The 19,656-nt window shown below is 46.4% G+C and overlaps 1 protein-coding gene and 1 pseudogene across 1 annotated transcript; one reads left to right on the top strand and one right to left on the bottom strand.

The window, feature by feature from the left end:
* Positions 1 to 373: 373 nt before the first annotated feature.
* On the bottom strand, positions 374 to 1,845 carry LOC142210131 (protein BTG4-like). The gene is made up of 4 exons (XM_075279158.1): positions 1,673 to 1,845; positions 1,365 to 1,499; positions 1,079 to 1,275; positions 374 to 453 (listed from the first exon to the last, which is right to left on the bottom strand). Exons 1-4 carry the CDS (start codon positions 1,843 to 1,845, stop codon positions 374 to 376), a joined length of 585 nt encoding a protein of 194 aa, XP_075135259.1.
* A 1,818-nt stretch (positions 1,846 to 3,663) lies between these two features.
* Positions 3,664 to 3,756, top strand: LOC142210922 (U2 spliceosomal RNA; annotated as a pseudogene).
* The last annotated feature ends 15,900 nt before the right edge of the window (positions 3,757 to 19,656 follow it).

Raw genomic sequence — 19,656 nt, 5'->3', positions numbered from 1 at the left:
TTATATTCATGAAGAACAATCCGCTCTCCAGAACCCCTTATACCCAGAACAATGATGGGCTCACACACACAGATCCTTCTTGGACTCGCCCACAGTGTTTTTTGTTCCCCCAAATAGTAGAACAATAGTAGACACCCCCGGTGGGTGACGTTCCATATGTGAGTATGTATATGAGCTGGTGTGGCCCCCAGTACAGGTCTATACATTATATAGAATCTCACAACCACAGATTCATTTCTAGATATTTATTACAAAACAACAATGTGTTACATTTATAAAAATAAATAAATTCTTACTTTATATAATATACACAGCCCCTCCCCCTCCCTGGGACCAGCACCCCACACCCTACATCCAGTAGAGGCGATTCTGGTCAGGACTGGGACAGAGATGGGGAGTTCTCCATGATGGAAACCATAAAGGAGACGAGGTCCGGTACACAGCTCCGGTGTCCTGAAAGAGAAGAAGACAGAACGTCATGAAAAATAAGTATCAGTGTACCCCAAGTATCAGTATGTCATCTTCCTGTACCCCAAGTGTCAGTATGTCATCCTCCTGTACCCCAAGTGTCAGTATGTCATCCTCCTGTGCCCCAAGTGTCAGTATGTCATCCTCCTGTACCCCAAGTGTCAGTATGACATCCTCCTGTACCCCAAGTGTCAGTGTGTCATCCTCCTGTACCCTAAGTGTCAGTGTGTCATCCTCCTGTACCCCAAGTGTCAGTGTGTCATCCTCCTGTACCCCAAGTGTCAGTATGTCATCCTCCTGTGCCCCAAGTGTCAGTATGTCATCCTCCTGTACCCCAAGTGTCAGTATGACATCCTCCTGTACCCCAAGTGTCAGTGTGTCCTCCTCCTGTGCCCCAAGTGTCAGTGTGTCATCCTCCTGTACCCCAAGTGTCAGTATGACATCCTCCTGTACCCCAAGTGTCAGTGTGTCCTCCTCCCTTACCCATAATGTCAGACAACTGTTCTAGAGTAGCAAAGTTATAGATTTCTCACCTCTCTTATTATGGGTTTCGCCCATATTTGATCCTCACCCACAATCTGGAACATCACAGGGGTAGAGGTTCCCTCACTTTGAGTTTCTATCCCACTGTCACTACCAGAGCTTATGGGTGATGATCGTGAATCGCCTCTTTTGCAGCTGCCGTCTTCTGGAGTAGATCCAGGGAACTTGGTCTCCTGAGGGTCTGAGAGTCTTGAGTTATCACGAACACGGGCCGTTCTTGGATCAAAGGTGGCCACAGTGTAAGGAATCCCCTCCTCCCCCAACCTGTCCAAAGATAGATCAATAAGATATCAGTATTGGAAATCATTAACTACTATCCTTACTGAGTATTATAAAGTAGAGGGACTACTCACCGACAGGAGACCTCATAAGGGTCAATCCACAGGGTCAATTCTTTAGGGAGGGTCAAATCCTGGTACTTCAGCCCACTGTGGCTGCAGGCTACCAGGATACTTTCCTCCCGATCATGCCTATTGATCCTGATACACCTGAAAGGTAAAAGTCAGCCATTATAGAGGAGATGCCGATGGTACAAGATGGGATTTATTTCATACATGTCATCAGACCAATGTGTGAGCTGAATGATAAATCAGTATGAGGGAATAGTTGGAGAAGCCGACACATCACATCCATTTATATCCAGATAGAACTGGTGAGTTACCTGTAGGCTTGACCTTTGATGGGATTCTCTGGATACCAGTGACCTTGAAACTTTTGGCACAATATCTCGGCCAGTATTGCTCCAAAAACTTCAATTCTCATTGTGTTTAATTTGTTCCCTTTGTTGGCCAAAGTTTTTATGTATTCCACGCCGGCCTTCAGCTCCTCCCTCATCTCCACTGGGACAAAGAAGTAGGCGTCCATTGTATCTGAAGGAGAAAAAAAGAGGATATTGCCTTTTATCTAGTAGCTAGAGCCAAGAGAGACCTTCTAACATGGCGGACTACCAACTGATGTAATAACAGAGCCAATACTGTCATGTAGCCAACAGCCCCGACATCTCAGCTTCATAACTACAATATTACATCATCAACATTACAAATATCAATTGAAGTATTTTCAGATGGGTTCTCCTATAAAAATGATGTCACACCAGATGATCACTTACCGTACAGGTGATGGGTAGATAGATCTCTGCTGAGAAGGATGGAAGGAGACAATGTCCTCTAGAGCTGACCAGGAGTGTGACTGAGGGGGAAGGGAACCTGCTATAACCCTGCTTTATATCTGTGTCAGGGCTGGGGGGTCTGTGATTGTCTCCCCCACCACTGATTAAATATCATTTACATAACACAAGTCTATTCAATAGGTAAAAGTTACCCCCAAGACATCAGACTAGAGAAGTGTCCATGAAATGTCTCCTGGTGAGTGATAGATAAATTCCTACTATTGTACGGACACCTTGTTATATTATATCTAAGGGGGGGTTTCTGGTCTGATGGTTTGGGGGTCACTTTTACCTGTGGAATAGACTTGTGTTATGTAAATGATATTTCCATCCCCTAATACAATGACTGGTGGGGAGACAATCACAGACCCCCCAACACCTCCACATCTTCACCGCTCAGAGAGTAAGGAGATGGAGTCTCATGTTTGTAGACTAACAACACAAATATATATATATATATATATATATATATATATATATATATATACAGATCTATGGATATGGGAGATAAATAGAGAACGGCAAATAATAGCAAGAAAATTAATTAAAAATAAAATAATAAATTTAGATTTTTTTATTCCATAACCAGCAATGTATATATCATATCTATCTGCATGTATAATATCAATATATTGGGGGTGGGATATTGGGAGGGGGGGGGGGGGGTCCTGTGAGTTTCTCCCCCTCCAGTCATTGTATTTGGCAGTGTGAATATCATTTACATAACACAAGTCTATTCAGTAGGTAAAAGTTCCCCCCAATACATCAGACTAGAGAAGTTTCCATCAGATTTTCCTCTATTGTATTGTAACTTCCCTTCTAAATCGTTTCCTTACATAAAATCTCCCCCTTGCTCTCTCCAGACACTGGTCAGATATTGGGGAGGGGTCTGAGGTATTGGGGATAGGGGTAGGGGCGGCTGTGTCCTGTCTTATTATTTCATGGCCCTGATACAATTCTAAATGATCACAATAGACTCTGCAGAGACCTCACACCTGTCTGGCACAATCTTAGTAGCCGCAGCCTTGTCAATCCCATTATTTCTGGCTCCGCCATTACCATCTCTATACTGGATGATTACAATATGCCCATATTCACATTCGCCGCCTCACACACAGACACTGGACACTTCCTATGTAGATAAGGGAGGGAATAGAGACAATTACATAGAATTTAATTAGAAAAAAGATAATGGCGTCTTGTTTCCAGCAGATGACCTCACCAAAGACTTGTATAGTGAGAGCAAAGAAACCCAATGTATTGTATGTAGATGTAGTGAGGGGGTGACTATGTATGGAGGACACATCTATGGGGTCATGTGCCCCCTACTGTCACTGATGGGGCCATCATACAAACACACAAGGCCTCTGATATACTGAATACACCTACAGATTATACACCAGCTACAAGACTGACAAAAGAGCAAACTTTGTTTATTAATTTTGTAAATTTTTTGATTTTATAAAAATTGTAACTTTTTGGGGTTTACCGCTCGGCCTTTTGGCTAAGATCAAGTGTAGTATCTGTTCTTATCAGAATTTATTCTGATTCCAGAGAAACCTTGTATCCCACCAGTTCGGGGCCGAGAACGCGAGCCCCTTGTCTACGAGTGATAGAACACTTCGAACGACGAGGAGCAAGAGAGAGCAGCTGAAGAGGCAACTGAGCTAGAACACTGCTGGAGAAGAAGACGACGACGAAGATGGCGACTTCAAGAGACGACGTGGCAACCACTGCTGCTCCTCAAGAAGACGTCGGACGGAAGACGGCAACCGGAGACGCCAGCCCTGAAGCTCTCCCCGGGCCTGGTGTACCCGGTCTGCGGAAACAGGGACCTCCTTCACTGGAGCCCTGGATGAAGCAGACCGTGGTGCTCAAGCTTAGGGAGGTGGACGGGAGGCTCCCGGACCTGAGTGAGGAGGTCTTCTGCAGGACCATGCTGGCAGACCAGGGCTTCTCCCCCTGCCAGACCCTCAGCGTCCAGAGCTTTGTGACGGGCATGTTCTACGTCACGTTTGCCAGTATGGAGATCTGCCGCCGGTACTGGGAGGCGGTCAAGTCAGCGGCACCAGGCTCCCCCTTCAAGGCCTTCCTGGGCAGTTGCCCTGTCCAGATGGATGAGAGGAGGGTGACGGTGACGATGAGGAACCCGCACACCCCACCCGGAGACATCGCCTGGTTCCTGGCTCGTTTTTGCACAGTGCTGCGGGATCCCACTCGCATCCTGAACAAGACGGGCTACTGGACTGGAAGATGGTCGGTGGTCGTCAAACTGCGACGGGATGGCGAGGTAAGGCATCTCTTTGCAAAAGGAGGATCTACTAAATATTAATGTCACTTTTCTGTTGAGGTGCCCATACTTTTGCACCGGTCAAATTTTGGTTTAATGCATATTGCACATTTTCTGTTAGTACAATAAACCTCATTTCAATCCTGAAATATTACTGTGTCCATCAGTTATTAGATATATCAAACTGAAATGGCTGTTGCAAATACCAAAATATTTAGAACTAAAAATGATTAAGATTAATAGGGGTGCCCAAACTTTTTCATAGGACTGTATATCACTAATCAAGTATATTAATTACCAAATATGTTAAACAAGACACAATTACTTCCAGAAGATGAAAGGTTCAGGTACGCTTTACTATCTTCCATTCCTCTCTATAAGTGCACACACGTGATCTAGCCTGGAGGCTTCCTTAGATAGTATACATGGTTGTCGATGACTAATTATGGCGCACTGCAAACAAGTCAGTGATGCAATTGTACTACTACATAAGGTTATATCCCCGAATGGAAAATGGACAACACACCCGACTTGTAGAAAAGTGATTAACCCCTTCATGCAAAATCATAGTCCTATACGTGAAGGGCTGAATGGAGGGGGCTCGGGATCGGAGTGCTCTCCGTACATGGAAGGTGCCGGCTGTAAAATACGGAGATAGAAGTTACCATGGCTAAACACGACTGCAGCTTCTAAAGTGCACCGGAGCCGCCATTTTTTAATGATCACCATCTTCCAGAACGTCATTGGAGGGCAGCGAACAATTGCCAAGACAATCGGGAGCCCATCGAAGTCACCCAGGCTTGTCACCATAGCTCTGCCTGTAATAGAAATTGGCGCAAATGCATTTTTTTCCAATTCTACCTCTTTCTGAATTTTTTTCCATCTTGCCAGTACAACGTACATTATATTGAATGGCGCCATTGCAACGCGAACAATACGCCATCATGTGACTGCAGAATGAAAAAATGACGGCTCTTGGAATGTGGGGAGGCAAAAAATGGAAATGCAAAAATAAAATTTGTATCTTAAGATACATATATTTCCAGGAGCTACTTGCTATACATGGGATTGCTAGCTATGGTTAGGTGGCACAGAGTTTGACATGAGCCTCGCCCAATTCCTGGTAGGGGGGAGGTGTCTGAACTATTTGTGTATGTTATCACCTCCACATAGACAAATGTCAGCCTAGATTCGTCATTGTAATCTGTCATAAAGACAAATGCAATACATCGTATTATATTCCAGGACATGAGCTGAGGCAATGACTGCTTTACTAGAGACTGAGACGGAAGAATGTTATGCGTCAGACCTCAGCACAGAGTGAGCTATAATACTAAACCATTAAAACTTTATTAAAAGAACGACTGACGAGGCAAATCCTAATAACAGATCCACCGACAGAAATGACATGGGTAAAGATGGGTAAAACCTATATAGTAATTGTACTAGTGGGAATAATAACGTGCACGAATCATAAGACGCAAATAAGAGCATGTAAAGTGTAAAAATGGAGATAATTCATCATATAGTGTGTATGAAGGGTCAATACAAATCCAGCCTAATAGAAAATATATATATACAATAAATCAATGATATAGAGAAATAAATTAAATAGTGAAAAGGTGCCCGAGTGCGCAGTCAGTGGCGTAACTACCGCGGAGGCGGCTGCCACAGGGCCCGGGACATCAGGGGGCCCGGTGACAGCCGCTACTGCTGGATTTTTTTCTTAATAAGCCGTTACCGGCTGGAGTCCAGCCGGTAATGGGCCCTATTTACCTACCTGGCTGGGCCGGGATCGGTAAGTGACACCGCGGGCCCCGCAAAGACTATTATTATACTCAGGGGTCTTTGCAGATCCCCAAGTATAATGATCAGAGGCCCGAGAGAGGTAAGAAACATTAAAAACTGTGTTACTTACCTCTCCAGGCTTCGGCCTAGTTGTCTGACGTCTCTGACGTCCTATGACCCCGGCCTGCGTCCCGGATCATGTGACGTCCGACGTCATTGAAGAAGGCCAACAGCGTAGGAGCCGGGGACTGGTAAATAACAGCAGTTTTTTATGTTTTTATTCCCCTGGGTCTCCTATTATTATACTCTGGGGTCTGAAAAGACCCCCCGAGTATAATAATTGCTATGGGTGTCCACAGCGGGATGTAATACTGTGTGCAGGGGCCACTATGGGAGGATAATACTGTGTGCAGGGGCCACTATGGGGCATAATACTGTGTGCAGGGGCCACTATGGGACATAATACTGTGTGCAGGGGCCACTATGGGGTATAATACTGTGTGCAGGGGCCACTATGGGAGGATAATACTGTGTGCAGGGGCCACTATGGGGTGTAATACTGTGTGCAGGGGCCACTATGGGGTACAATACTGTGTGCAGGGGACACTATGGGGGATAATACTGTGTGCAGGGGCCACTATGGGACATAATACTGTGTGCAGGGGCCACTATGGGGTATAATACTGTGTGCAGGGGCCACTATGGGAGGATAATACTGTGTGCAGGGGCCACTATGGGGTGTAATACTGTGTGCAGGGGCCACTATGGGGTACAATACTGTGTGCAGGGGACACTATGGGGGATAATACTGTGTGCAGGGGCCACTAAGGGACATAATACTGTGTGCAGGGGCCACTAAGGGACATAATACTGTGTGCAGGGGCCACTAAGGGACATAATACTGTGTGCAGGGGCCACTATGGGGCATAATACTGTGTGCAGGGGCCACTATAGGACATAATACTGTGTGCAGGGGCCACTAAGGGACATAATACTGTGTGCAGGGGCCACTATGGGGGATAATACTGTGTGCAGGGGCAACTAAGGGACATAATACTGTGTGCAGGGGCCACTAAGGGACATAATACTGTGTGCAGGGGCCACTATGGGGGATAACACTGTGTGCAGGGACCACTATGGGACATAATACTGTGTGCAGGGGCCACTAAGGGACATAATACTGTGTGCAATGAGTGGAAATGAGTGGAAGCGGCCGCCACGCAGACTTTGCCGGCGGCCGGCCGCTTAACCCCCCTCGTGCATGGCTATGTCCATTCATTGCTATGGGAGCATTCTATTCGAAACGGCTGTTTCGAAATAGTATTCGCTCATCTCTAGTGAGGACGTGGATAACCAGCTGGGTATCCACTCCATAGCCCAGGTACTGGAGAGATTCAGTCAGCAAACAATTTATTCTTCTCATCCTTCTCCTCCTCCTCCAACCCCAGCCCCTAATTCTGCATGTTAATTTTTCGTATATATATATATATATATATTTTTTTTTTTTTTATTTTTTTTTCCATTAGCTCCCCCCCCCCCCCCAATTTTTTAAGGCTCCAGCCCAAGGGCCTGCAACATAGTTTTTTAGGGCTCACCCCCAAGGGGTTGAAATCTAGTTTTTTAGGCCGCACCCCAAGGGCCTGAAAATTAATGTTTTAGGGGTCACCCCAAGGGCCAAAAAATGAAACACTGCTGCTGTTACATTGCTCTAGTCACCAAAAGGGCATAAAACACTGCTTTTTAAAGGCTCTACTCATGGCAAGGGCCAAAAACACTGTATTTTAAAGACTCTACTCACTCCAAGGGCCAAAAACACTGTATTTTAAAGGCTCTACTCACGCCAAGGGCCACAAAAAAAACTGCTGTTGCAAGGCTCTACTCATGGCAAAGGCCAAAAGCACTGTATTTAAAAGGCTGTACTCACTCTAAGGGACAAAATCTGAATCTCTGCTGTTTAAAGGCTCAACTCACCCAAAGGGCCAACAAATCTCTGCTGGTGCAAGGCTGAACTAAGTTAAAGGGCCCAAAACTCTGCAGGTAGAGGCTGAAGTCACCTGAAGGGCCTCAATCTCTGCTGGGAGCTCAGCTTAAGGGCCTGGAACTTCATTTGGAAGGGCTCATGTTAAGGGCTAGAAAAGTGAATTTTGGAAGGTCTTACCACATCTCTCTCACACACACACACACACACACACACACACACACACACACACACACACACACACACACACACACACACACACACACACACACACACACACACACACACACACACACACACACACACACACACACACACACACACACACACACACACACACACACACACACACACACACACACACACACACACACCCCCAGTTCAGGGTGGGGACTGAAGGATTTCCCATTGTCTATTCCATCTGTGGTTGTCATGGGCAATGTGATATCAAGGGGTGCTTGTTAATGTTTGTTGAGCTTAAATTTGGGTTTGTGTCCATCCATTTGGGGAGTAAAGAAGGTTTCCAGGTATTTTCCCACTTTGATAGAGGTTTTTTTGAGTGTGTAAAGTGTGTAGTTGTTAGGCTGTGATAGTGGGGTAATAGAGGGTCTTTGGTGTGTTAGATGCCCCCAGACATGCGCCCCCTGCTGTCCCAGTTGCTTTCCAGGGTGTTGGCATCATTTCCTGGGGTGTCATAGTGGACTTGGTGACCCTCCTGAGTCGAATGGTGGGATCCCCTGAAACGAAGCATTTTCACCCATAGACTATAATGGGGTTTGATATTCGTTCGAATAGTCGAATATTGAGATGCTATTCGTAACGAATAACGAACATTGAATATTTTACTGTTCGCTCATTTCTAATATTTATATATATAACTAAACCCTTTTCCCAAGATCACAAATAAAAATAAAGAAACAGAAACAAATTCCCAGACTTCTCATAGTATAAGTCGGACTGCACCTCAAAATCTATAAAAATATATATTAATAACTAGAGATGAGCGAACAGTGTTCTATCGAACACATGTTCGATCGGATATCAGGGTGTTCGCAATGTTCGAATCGAATCGAACACCACGTGGTAAAGTGCGCCAAAATTCGATTCCCCTCCCACCTTCCCTGGCGCCTTTTTTGCACCAATAACAGCGCAGGGGAGGTGGGACAGGAACTACGACACTGGGGGCATTGAAAAAAATTGGAAAAAGTCATTGGCTGCCGAAATCAGGTGACCTCCATTTTAGACGAATAGTGGATTTCAAATCCGGGTCATATGAGAATGTGAACTTTGTGACTATGAGACAGGGATAGCTGTACAGGCAGGGATAGCTAGGGATAACCTTTATTTAGGGGGGAATGTTATTAAAAATAACTTTTTGGGGCTCTATCGGGTGTGTAATTGTGATTTTTGTGAGATAAACTTTTTCCCATAGGGATGCATTGGCCAGCGCTGATTGGCCGAATTCCGTACTCTGGCCAATCAGTGCTGGCCAATGCATTCTATTAGCTTGATGAAGCAGAGTGTGCACAAGGGTTCAAGCGCACCCTCGGCTCTGATGTAGCAGAGCCGAGGCTGCACAAGGGTTCAAGCGCACCCTCGGCTCTGATGTAGGAGAGCCGAGGGTGCACTTGAACCCTTGTGCACCCTCAGCTCTGCTACATCAGAGCCGAGGGTGCGCTTGAACCCTTGTGCACACTCTGCTTCATCAAGCTAATAGAATGCATTGGCCAGCGCTGATTGGCCAATGTATTCTATTAGCCTGATGAAGTAGAGCTGAATGTGTGTGCTAAGCACACACATTCAGCTCTACTTCATCGGGCTAATAGAATGCATTGGCCAGCGCTGATTGGCCAGAGTACGGAACTCGACCAATCAGCGCTGGCTCTGCTGGAGGAGGCGGAGTCTAAGATCGCTCCACACCAGTCTCCATTCAGGTCCGACCTTAGACTCCGCCTCCTCCGGCAGAGCCAGCGCTGATTGGCCGAAGGCTGGCCAATGCATTCCTATGCGAATGCAGAGACTTAGCAGTGCTGAGTCAGTTTTGCTCAACTACACATCTGATGCACACTCGGCACTGCTACATCAGATGTAGCAATCTGATGTAGCAGAGCCGAGGGTGCACTAGAACCCCTGTGCAAACTCAGTTCACGCTAATAGAATGCATTGGCCAGCGCTGATTGGCCAATGCATTCTATTAGCCCGATGAAGTAGAGCTGAATGTGTGTGCTAAGCACACACATTCAGCACTGCTTCATCACGCCAATACAATGCATTAGCCAGTGCTGATTGGCCAGAGTACGGAATTCGGCCAATCAGCGCTGGCTCTGCTGGAGGAGGCGGAGTCTAAGATCGCTCCACACCAGTCTCCATTCAGGTCCGACCTTAGACTCCGCCTCCTCCAGCAGAGCCAGCGCTGATTGGCCGAATTCCGTACTCTGGCCAATCAGCACTGGCTAATGCATTGTATTGGCTTGATGAAGCAGTGCTGAATGTGTGTGCTTAGCACACACATTCAGCTCTACTTCATCGGGCTAATAGAATGCATTGGCCAATCAGCGCTGGCCAATGCATTCTATTAGCGTGAACTGAGTTTGCACAGGGGTTCTAGTGCACCCTCGGCTCTGCTACATCAGATTGCTACATCTGATGTAGCAGTGCCGAGTGTGCATCAGATGTGTAGTTGAGCAAAACTGACTCAGCACTGCTAAGTCTGCATTCGCATAGGAATGCATTGGCCAGCCTTCGGCCAATCAGCGCTGGCTCTGCCGGAGGAGGCGGAGTCTAAGGTCGGACCTGAATGGAGACTGGTGTGGAGCTATCTTAGACTCCGCCTCCTCCAGCAGAGCCAGCGCTGATTGGTCGAGTTCCGTACTCTGGCCAATCAGCACTGGCCAATGCATTTCTATGGGGAAAAGTTAGCTTGCGAAAATCGCAAACTGACAGGGATTTCCATGAAATAAAGTGACTTTTATGCCCCCAGACATGCTTCCCCTGCTGTCCCAGTGTCATTCCAGGGTGTTGGTATCATTTCCTGGGGTGTCATAGTGGACTTGGTGACCCTCCAGACACGAATTTGGGTTTCCCCCTTAACGAGTTTATGTTCCCCATAGACTATAATGGGGTTCGAAACCCATTCGAACACTCGAACAGTGAGCGGCTGTTCGAATCGAATTTCGAACCTCGAACATTTTAGTGTTCGCTCATCTCTATTAATAACATGTATATAAAAAATCTAATCCCTCCATTTCCTAGATGACAAATAATAAGAACACATTATACCCCCCCACCCCCACATCGAAAAATGCTCCAACTACAAACTTTTACAAATATTTTCCCCATACAGAGGAAGCCATACTGAGAAAAATTACAGAATGTCCAAATTTTAGTTTTTGATCACTTTTTGAGAAGATTTATTGAGAATCAGTCAGACATTCACTAAAATGGCATAAATATAAAGTACAACTGTCCCACAAACATTTGGTATCGCCGTCACCGCAGCGGCCCACAGAATATAGGTAACATGTCACGTTGGCTGCACAGTGAGCGCTGCACAAAGAAAACCCGTAAGAAGATGTTACTGATGGAATTTTTCTCTATTTCCACCTCATTCTGATTATTTTCCATCTCCCAGTACAATATATGGAATATGACATGTAGATACATGCGGATACTGAAGGTTGTAGCAAAGCTGTAACCTGGCACTTTCCCATTAGTAACATGGCGAGGCTGAGGCCTAATCTGTATACTTCCCCTTTTTCCCATCTGTATACACTCACCGGCCACTTTATTAGGTACACCTGTCCAACTGCTCGTTAACACTTAATTTCTAATTAGCCAATCACATGGCAGCAACTCAGTGCATTTAGGCATGTAGACATGGTCAAGACAATCTCCTGCAGTTCAAACCGAGCATCAGTATGGGGAAGAAAGGTGATTTGAGTGCCTTTGAACGTGGCATGGTTGTTGGTGCCAGAAGGGCTGGTCTGAGTATTTCAGAAACTGCTGATCTACTGGGATTTTCACGCACAACCATCTCTAGGGTTTACAGAGAATGGTCCGAAAAAGAAAAAACATCCAGTGAGCGGCAGTTCTGTGGGCGGAAATGCGTTGTTGATGCCAGAGGTCAGAGGAGAATGGCCAGACTGGTTCCAGCTGATAGAAAGGCAACAGTGACTCAAATAGCCACCTGTTACAACCAAGGTAGCCAGAAGAGCATCTCTGAACGCCGCACAGTACGTCGAACTTTGAGGCAGATGGGCTACAGCAGCAGAAGACCACACCGGGTGCCACTCCTTTCAGCTAAGAACAGGAAACTGAGGCTACAATTTGCACAAGCTCATCGAAATTGGACAATTGAAGATCGGAAAAACGTTGCCTGGTCTGATGAGTCTCGATTTCTGCTGCGACATTCGGATGGTAGGGTCAGAATTTGGCGTCAACAACATGAAAGCATGGATCCATCCTGCCTTGTATCGGTAACGGTTCAGGCTGGTGGTGGTGGTGTCATGGTGTGGGGAATATTTTCTTGGCACTCTTTGGGCCCCTTGGTACCAATTGAGCATCGTTGCAACGCCAAAGCCTACCTGAGTATTGTTGCTGACCATGTCCATCCCTTTATGACCACAATGTACCCAACATCTGATGGCTACTTTCAGCAGGATAATGCAATGCCATGTCATAAAGCTGGAATCATCTCAGACTGGTTTCTTGAACATGACAATGAGTTCACTGTACTCCAATGGCCTCCACAGTCACCAGATCTCAATCCAATAGAGGAGCATCTTTGGGATGTGGTGGAACGGGAGATTCGCATCATGGATGTGCAGCCGACAAATCTGCGGCAACTGTGTGATGCCATCATGTCAATATGGACCAAAATCTCTGAGGAATGCTTCCAGCACCTTGTTGAATCTATGCCACGAAGAATTGAGGCAGTTCTGAAGGCAAAAGGGGGTCCAACCCGTTACTAGCATGGTGTACCTAATAAAGTGGCCAGTGAGTGTATATCGCTGTATACACTGGTGTAATGGATCGCTCTGAAGTTAGGAAGATCACCGGGCCGGCGCCACCACCACCGAACCTCTCAAGAGTTGTGACTGAAAGCTGAAACGTGCAGAAAAAAACGTATGGTGGCTTCACGTGAGGCTCAGTCGCAATAACCACCGAAAAATTGCTGGAGAAAAAAAGGGAATTTTCTACGGTACTTATTTGTTATCCTACTACATTGCAGGTCCTCTCCGGCGTGGACCTGTCGCCACATGAATTCCACCAGGTATGATTGTAGGTGGTGCCTGGCTGTGCCCCGGTGCCTCTTATTTCTCCACTTCGCCAAACCCCACATCCTTTTGACGGTCTGTGTGTGCGTACCCGTCTCAGGATCAACGAAATTCCGCGAATGGTTGACAGTGGTATGTCGGTAGCCGGCTTGCCGGAGGGCCTCGGTGTCGTATCCCTTCCAGCAGTCGGAATGTAGTATGGAGTCCGGGGCCACATGTTTCCTAATGACTGGTGTCAGGGTAGAGGCACTTCTGTCCGGCACCAATTCCAGGAAACACTCTTTCGTCTCCCTGCATATTCCACCAAACACCCATTGCTGAGGTAGTACTCTGCCAACGTTGTTTTTCCTCTTTGTGAAGACGCTCTCGTCAACCTCGACTACCTTATTTGCGCCGCCTACCTGGTTTATGGAACGGCTCGCTAGTTTCACCGCACATGCCTGCCTTATGTAGTTGTTCCAATCGACAGTTGCCGAAATCGACATCTCTAGTTGTTCCGCGCACCAAGCAACTGACGTCAGCTCCTTACACCAGCAGTACATGAAACGGAGGATCGTGACGAAAGTAAGGCGGGATCCCTCCAACCAATTACCCGACCTCAACCCGTAACTTGTACGGCACTTGGTCTTCGCGCAAATCCACTGGGCGCCGGACCTGTTGAATATTTTTGGGGTGGGGGCCTGAACATGGAAGTTTTGCATGTGGCCGCTGTGTCGCCCGCCCTGACATGGAGAGAGCTACAGACTTCCTCTGCCTGGTTTCCTGACCTTATATCCACCCAGGGACAGTTTTGGAGATATTCATCATGGCTGGTGTCAGATAATTTATCATCAAAAGAAGAAGGGAAGGAAGAAATTATTTTTTTTGTTTTCTCTTTTCTTTCACTGCATTTTATTCCCCCATAATAACATTTCCGGCATTATTTGCTCTTACCCCCTGTATTTATCATGTCGCTGTGACATTTGTTATCTCATTACATTTCACACTACAAATTTGGCCGTGTCATTATATATATATATATATATATATATATATATATATATATATATATATATACTAGAGGGAGGACCCAGCTTCGCACGGGTATATTACATTTTATGTTTGTGTAGTGGCCCCATAAGAAATGTCCAATTTTGCACTGGTGTATTTTGTATGTGGTTTGTGTGTATGTCCATAAGCGTCATGTGATTGTGTGTATCTCATTTTGAATGTCAGTGAAAAACCTGTTATCAGTTGTTATGGATACCTGGAGTAAAGCTGTATCTAATCCTTCCCCGTGTAGTACTGTGTTTAGATGCAAGTATCTAATCCTACGGCATGTGGTACTGTGTGCAGACGTGTGTATCTAATCCTATGGCGTGTACAACTGTGTGAAGACACGTGTATCTAATCCTCCCCTGTGTGGTATTGTGTGAAGAGGCGCGTATCTAATCCTAAGGCGTGTGGAACTGTGTGCAGACGCGCGTATCTAATCCTATGGCATGTGGTACTGTGTGTAGACACGCATATCTAATCCTCCCCCGTGTGGTACTGTGTGCAGACGCGCGTATCTAATCCTCCCCCGTGTGGTACTGTGTGCAGATGCGCGTATCTAATCCTCCCCCGTGTGGTACTGTGTGCGGAGACGCGTATCTAATTCTCTGACTTGTGGTACTGTTTGCAGAGGCATGTATCTAATCCTCCAAAGTGTGGTACTGTGTGCACACACACGTATCTAATCCTCCCCTGTGTGGTATTGTGTGAAGAGGCACGTATCTAATCCTTCGGCGTGTGGAACTATGTGTAGATTCGCGTATCTAATCCTTCGGCATGTGGAACGTGTGCAGACGCACATATCAAATCCTTCAGTGTGTGGAACTGTGTGCAGAAGTGCGTATTTAATCCTCTGGTGTAATTCTACGGCATGTGGTACTGTGTGTAGACGCGCGTATCTAATCCTATGGCGTGTACAACTGTGTGAAGAAACATGTATCTAATCCTCCCCTTTATAGTATTGTGTGAAAAGGCACGTATCTAATCCTACGGGATGTGGTACTGTGTGCAGACGCATGTATCTAATCCTATGGCGTGTACAACTGTGTGAAGACACATGTATCTAATCCTCCCCTGTGTGGTATTGTGTGAAGAGGCGCGTATCTAATCATACGGCATGTGGTACTGTGTGCATACGCGTGTATCTAATCCTATGGCGTGTACAACTGTGTGAAGACACGTGTATCTAATCCTCCCCTGTGTGGTGTTGTGTGAAGAAGCGCGTATCTAATCCTATGGCGTGTGGAACTGTGTGTAGACGCGTGTATCCAATCCTCCGGCATGTGGTACTGTGTGCAGACGCGCGTATCTAATCCTATGGCGTGTGGTACTGTGTGTAGACGTGCGTATCCAATCCCCCGGCATGTGGTACTGTGTGCAGACGTGCGTATCTAATCCTATGGCATGTGGTACTGTGTGCAGAGGCATGTATCTAATCCTCCAAAGTGTGGTACTGTGTGCACACACACGTATCTAATCCTCCCCTGTGTGGTATTGTGTGAAGAGGCGCGTATCTAATCCTTCGGCGTGTGGAACTATGTGTAGACATGCGTATCTAATCCTACTGCATGTGGAACTGTGTGCAGACGCACGTATCAAATCCTTCAGTGTGTGGAACTGTGTGCAGAAGTGCGTATTTAATCCTCTGGTGTGTGGGACTGTGTGCAGACCCGTGTATCTAATTCTACGGCATGTGATACTGTGTGTAGACGTGCGTATCTAATCCTACAGCATGTGATACTGTGTGTAGACGCACGTATCTAATCCTATGGCATGTACAACTGTGTGAAGACACGTGTATCTAATCCTCCTCTGTGTGGTATTGTGTGAAGAGGTGCGTATCTAATCCTACGGCATATGGTGCTGTGTGCAGACGCGTGTATCTAATCCTATGGCGAGTACAACTGTGTGAAGACACGTGTATCTAATCCTCCCCTGTGTGGTATTGTGTGAAGAGACGCGTATCTAATCCTATGGCATGTGGTACTGTGTGCAGACGCGTGTATCTAATCCTATGGCGTGTACAACTGTGTGAAGACACATGTATCTAATCCTCCCCTGTGTGGTATTGTGTGTAGATGCGTGTATCCAATCCCCCGGCATGTGGTACTGTGTGCAGACGCGCGTATGTAATCCTATGGCATGTGGTACTGTGTGTAGACGCGCGTATCTAATCCTCTGGAGTGTGGAACTGTGTGTAGACGCCTGTATCTAATCCTTCGGCATGTGGAACCGTGTGCAGATGCACTTATCTAATCCATCAGTGTGTGGAACTGTGTGCAGAAGTGCGTATTTAATCCTCTGGTGTGTGGGACTGTGTGCAGACCCGTGTATCTAATCCTCTGGCGTGTGATACTGTGTGCTGATCTGTGTATCTAATCCTCTGATGCGTGTATCTCAGTTTGGATATCAGTGTTGGGTTGTGTATGTGGAGTGACCGTGTGTATTGCAGTTGGAATATGAGTGAAAGACTTGCAGGTTTGTATTGGCTAAGGGGGGGGGGCACTGTGTTTTGAGTGCTGTATCTCAGCAACGGTACGTCCGAACGAGTTGGAGTCTTGTCTTAAACCTTCCCGGATATCTGAAGTATCTCTGTACCAAATTTGGTGAAGATCGGTCCAGTCGTTTGGTTCGCATTAGAGAACAGACAGACAGACAGAAATTTATTTTTATAATATAGGGAGATACTGTAGCTTTGTGTTATTGGTTCCTTGGTGACACATTAGAATTAGAGATGAGCGAACAGTGTTCTATCGAACACATGTTCGATCGGATATCAGGCTGTTCGATGTGTTCGATTCGAATCGAACATCACGTGGCAAACTCCAAAAAAATTTGATTCCCCTCCGACCTTCCCTGGCGCTTTTTTTGCACCAATAACAGCGCAGGGACAGGAACTACGACACCGGAGGCATCGAAAAAAATCGGAAAAAGTCATTGGCTGCCGAAATCAGGTGACCTCCATTTTAGACGAATAGTGGATTTCAAATCCGGGTCATATGAGAATGTGAACTTTGTGACTATGAGACAGGGATAGCTGTACAGGCAGGGATAGCTAGGGATAACCTTTATTTAGGTAGGAATGTTATTAAAAATAACTTTTTGGGGCTCTATCGGGTGTGTAATTGTGATTTTTGTGACATAAACTTTTTCCAATAGGAATGCATTGGACAGCGCTGATTGGCCAGAGTACGGAACTCGACCAATCAGCGCTGGCTCTGCTGGAGGAGGCGGAGTCTAAGATCGCTCCACACCAGTCTCCATTCAGGTCCGACCTTAGACTCCGCCTCCTCCGGCAGAGCCAGCGCTGATTGGTCGAATTCCGTACTCTGGCCAATCAGCGCTGGCCAATGCATTCCTATGGATTCCTATATTCACACTCGGCTCTGCTACATCACACACTCGGCTCTGCTATATCAGATGGGCTGACCGGCACATCAGATGTAGCAGAGCCGAGTGTGCACAATCAGCGCTGGCCAATGCATTCTATTAGCATGAGCTGAGTTTGCACAGGGGTTCTAGTGCACCCTCGGCTCTGCTACATCAGATGTACATCATCTGATGTAGCAGAGCCGAGTGTGCATCAGATGTGTAGTTGAGCAAAACTGACTCAGCACTGCTAAGTCTCTGCATTCGCATAGGAATGCATTGGCCAGCCTTCGGCCAATCAGCGCTGGCTCTGCCGGAGGAGGCGGAGTCTAAGGTCGGACCTGAATGGAGACTGGTGTGGAGCGATCTTAGACTCCGCCTCCTCCAGTAGAGCCAGCGCTGATTGGCCAGAGTACGGAATTCGACCAATCAGCGCTGGCCAATGCATTCTATTAGCCCGATGAAGTAGAGCTGAATGTGTGTGCTTAGCACACACATTCAGCTCTACTTCATCGGGCTAATAGAATGCATTGGCCAATCAGCGCTGGCCAATGCATTCTATTAGCGTGAGCTGAGTTTGCACAGGGGTTCTAGTGCACCCTCGGCTCTGCTACATCTGATGTGCCGGTCAGCCCATCTGATATAGCAGAGCCGAGTGTGTGATGTAGCAGAGCCGAGTGTGAATATAGGAATCCATAGGAATGCATTGGCCAGCGCTGATTGGCCAGAGTACGGAATTCGACCAATCAGCGCTGGCTTTGCTGGAGGAGGCGGAGTCTAAGGTCGGACCTGAATGGAGACTGGTGTGGAGCGATCTTAGACTCCGCCTCCTCCAGCAGAGCCAGCGCTGATTGGTCGAATTCCGTACTCTGGCCAATCAGCACTGGCCAATGCATTTCTATGGGGAAAAGTTAGCTTGCGAAAATCGCAAGCTGACAGGGATTTCCATGAAATAAAGTGACTTTTATGCCCCCAGACATGCTTCCCCTGCTGTCCCAGTGTCATTCCAGGGTGTTGGTATCATTTCCTGGGGTGTCATAGTGGACTTGGTGACCCTCCAGACACGAATTTGGGTTTCCCCCTTAACGAGTATATGTTCCCCATAGACTATAATGGGGTTCGAAACCCGTTTGAACACACGAACAGTGAGCGGCTGTTCGAATCAAATTTCGAACCTCGAACATTTTAGTGTTCGCTCATCTCTAATTAGGATCCCTGTGTTCAAAAACATCTGGTCTGCAAACTTATAAGAATATTTTTCACATACAGTGATCGCTGCAGTTCAAGAACGCCGAATTGTCGTTTTTTCCATGTTTTGCCCGAATAAAAATTTGAATAGAAAGTGATGAAAGCAATAGACATTCCCAAAAAGGTATAAACAGAACATGTGGCCTTACAAAAACAGACGCCCTACCCATCCCCCGTACATGGAAATACAAAGAATATCAGAATTTAGTGACTTCAAGAAAAATTTTATTTTTTTCAGTTTTGTATTTTTGTAAAGGGGCTAAAATGTAAATAAAGCTATAGAAATGTGGTATCTGTTACATAGGACCAAAATATAGAATACAGGCGACATGTTATTTTGGTAACTCCGTAAAGACAAAGCCTATAAGAAAGTCGCACAGTCGAACTTTCTCCAATGTCGCCCCATTCTGAATTTTTTTTCCATCTTCCTGCCCATTGTACAGAATAATAAATGACACTATTATAAAGAACAATTTATCCTGCAAACACTAAGCCC

This window comes from Leptodactylus fuscus, chromosome 6 (assembly GCF_031893055.1).
Source record: "Leptodactylus fuscus isolate aLepFus1 chromosome 6, aLepFus1.hap2, whole genome shotgun sequence".
Classification (NCBI taxonomy): Eukaryota; Metazoa; Chordata; class Amphibia; order Anura; family Leptodactylidae; genus Leptodactylus; species Leptodactylus fuscus.
The sequence above is the reverse complement of the archived record's forward strand: the minus strand, read 5'-3'. Positions and strand labels throughout refer to the sequence as shown.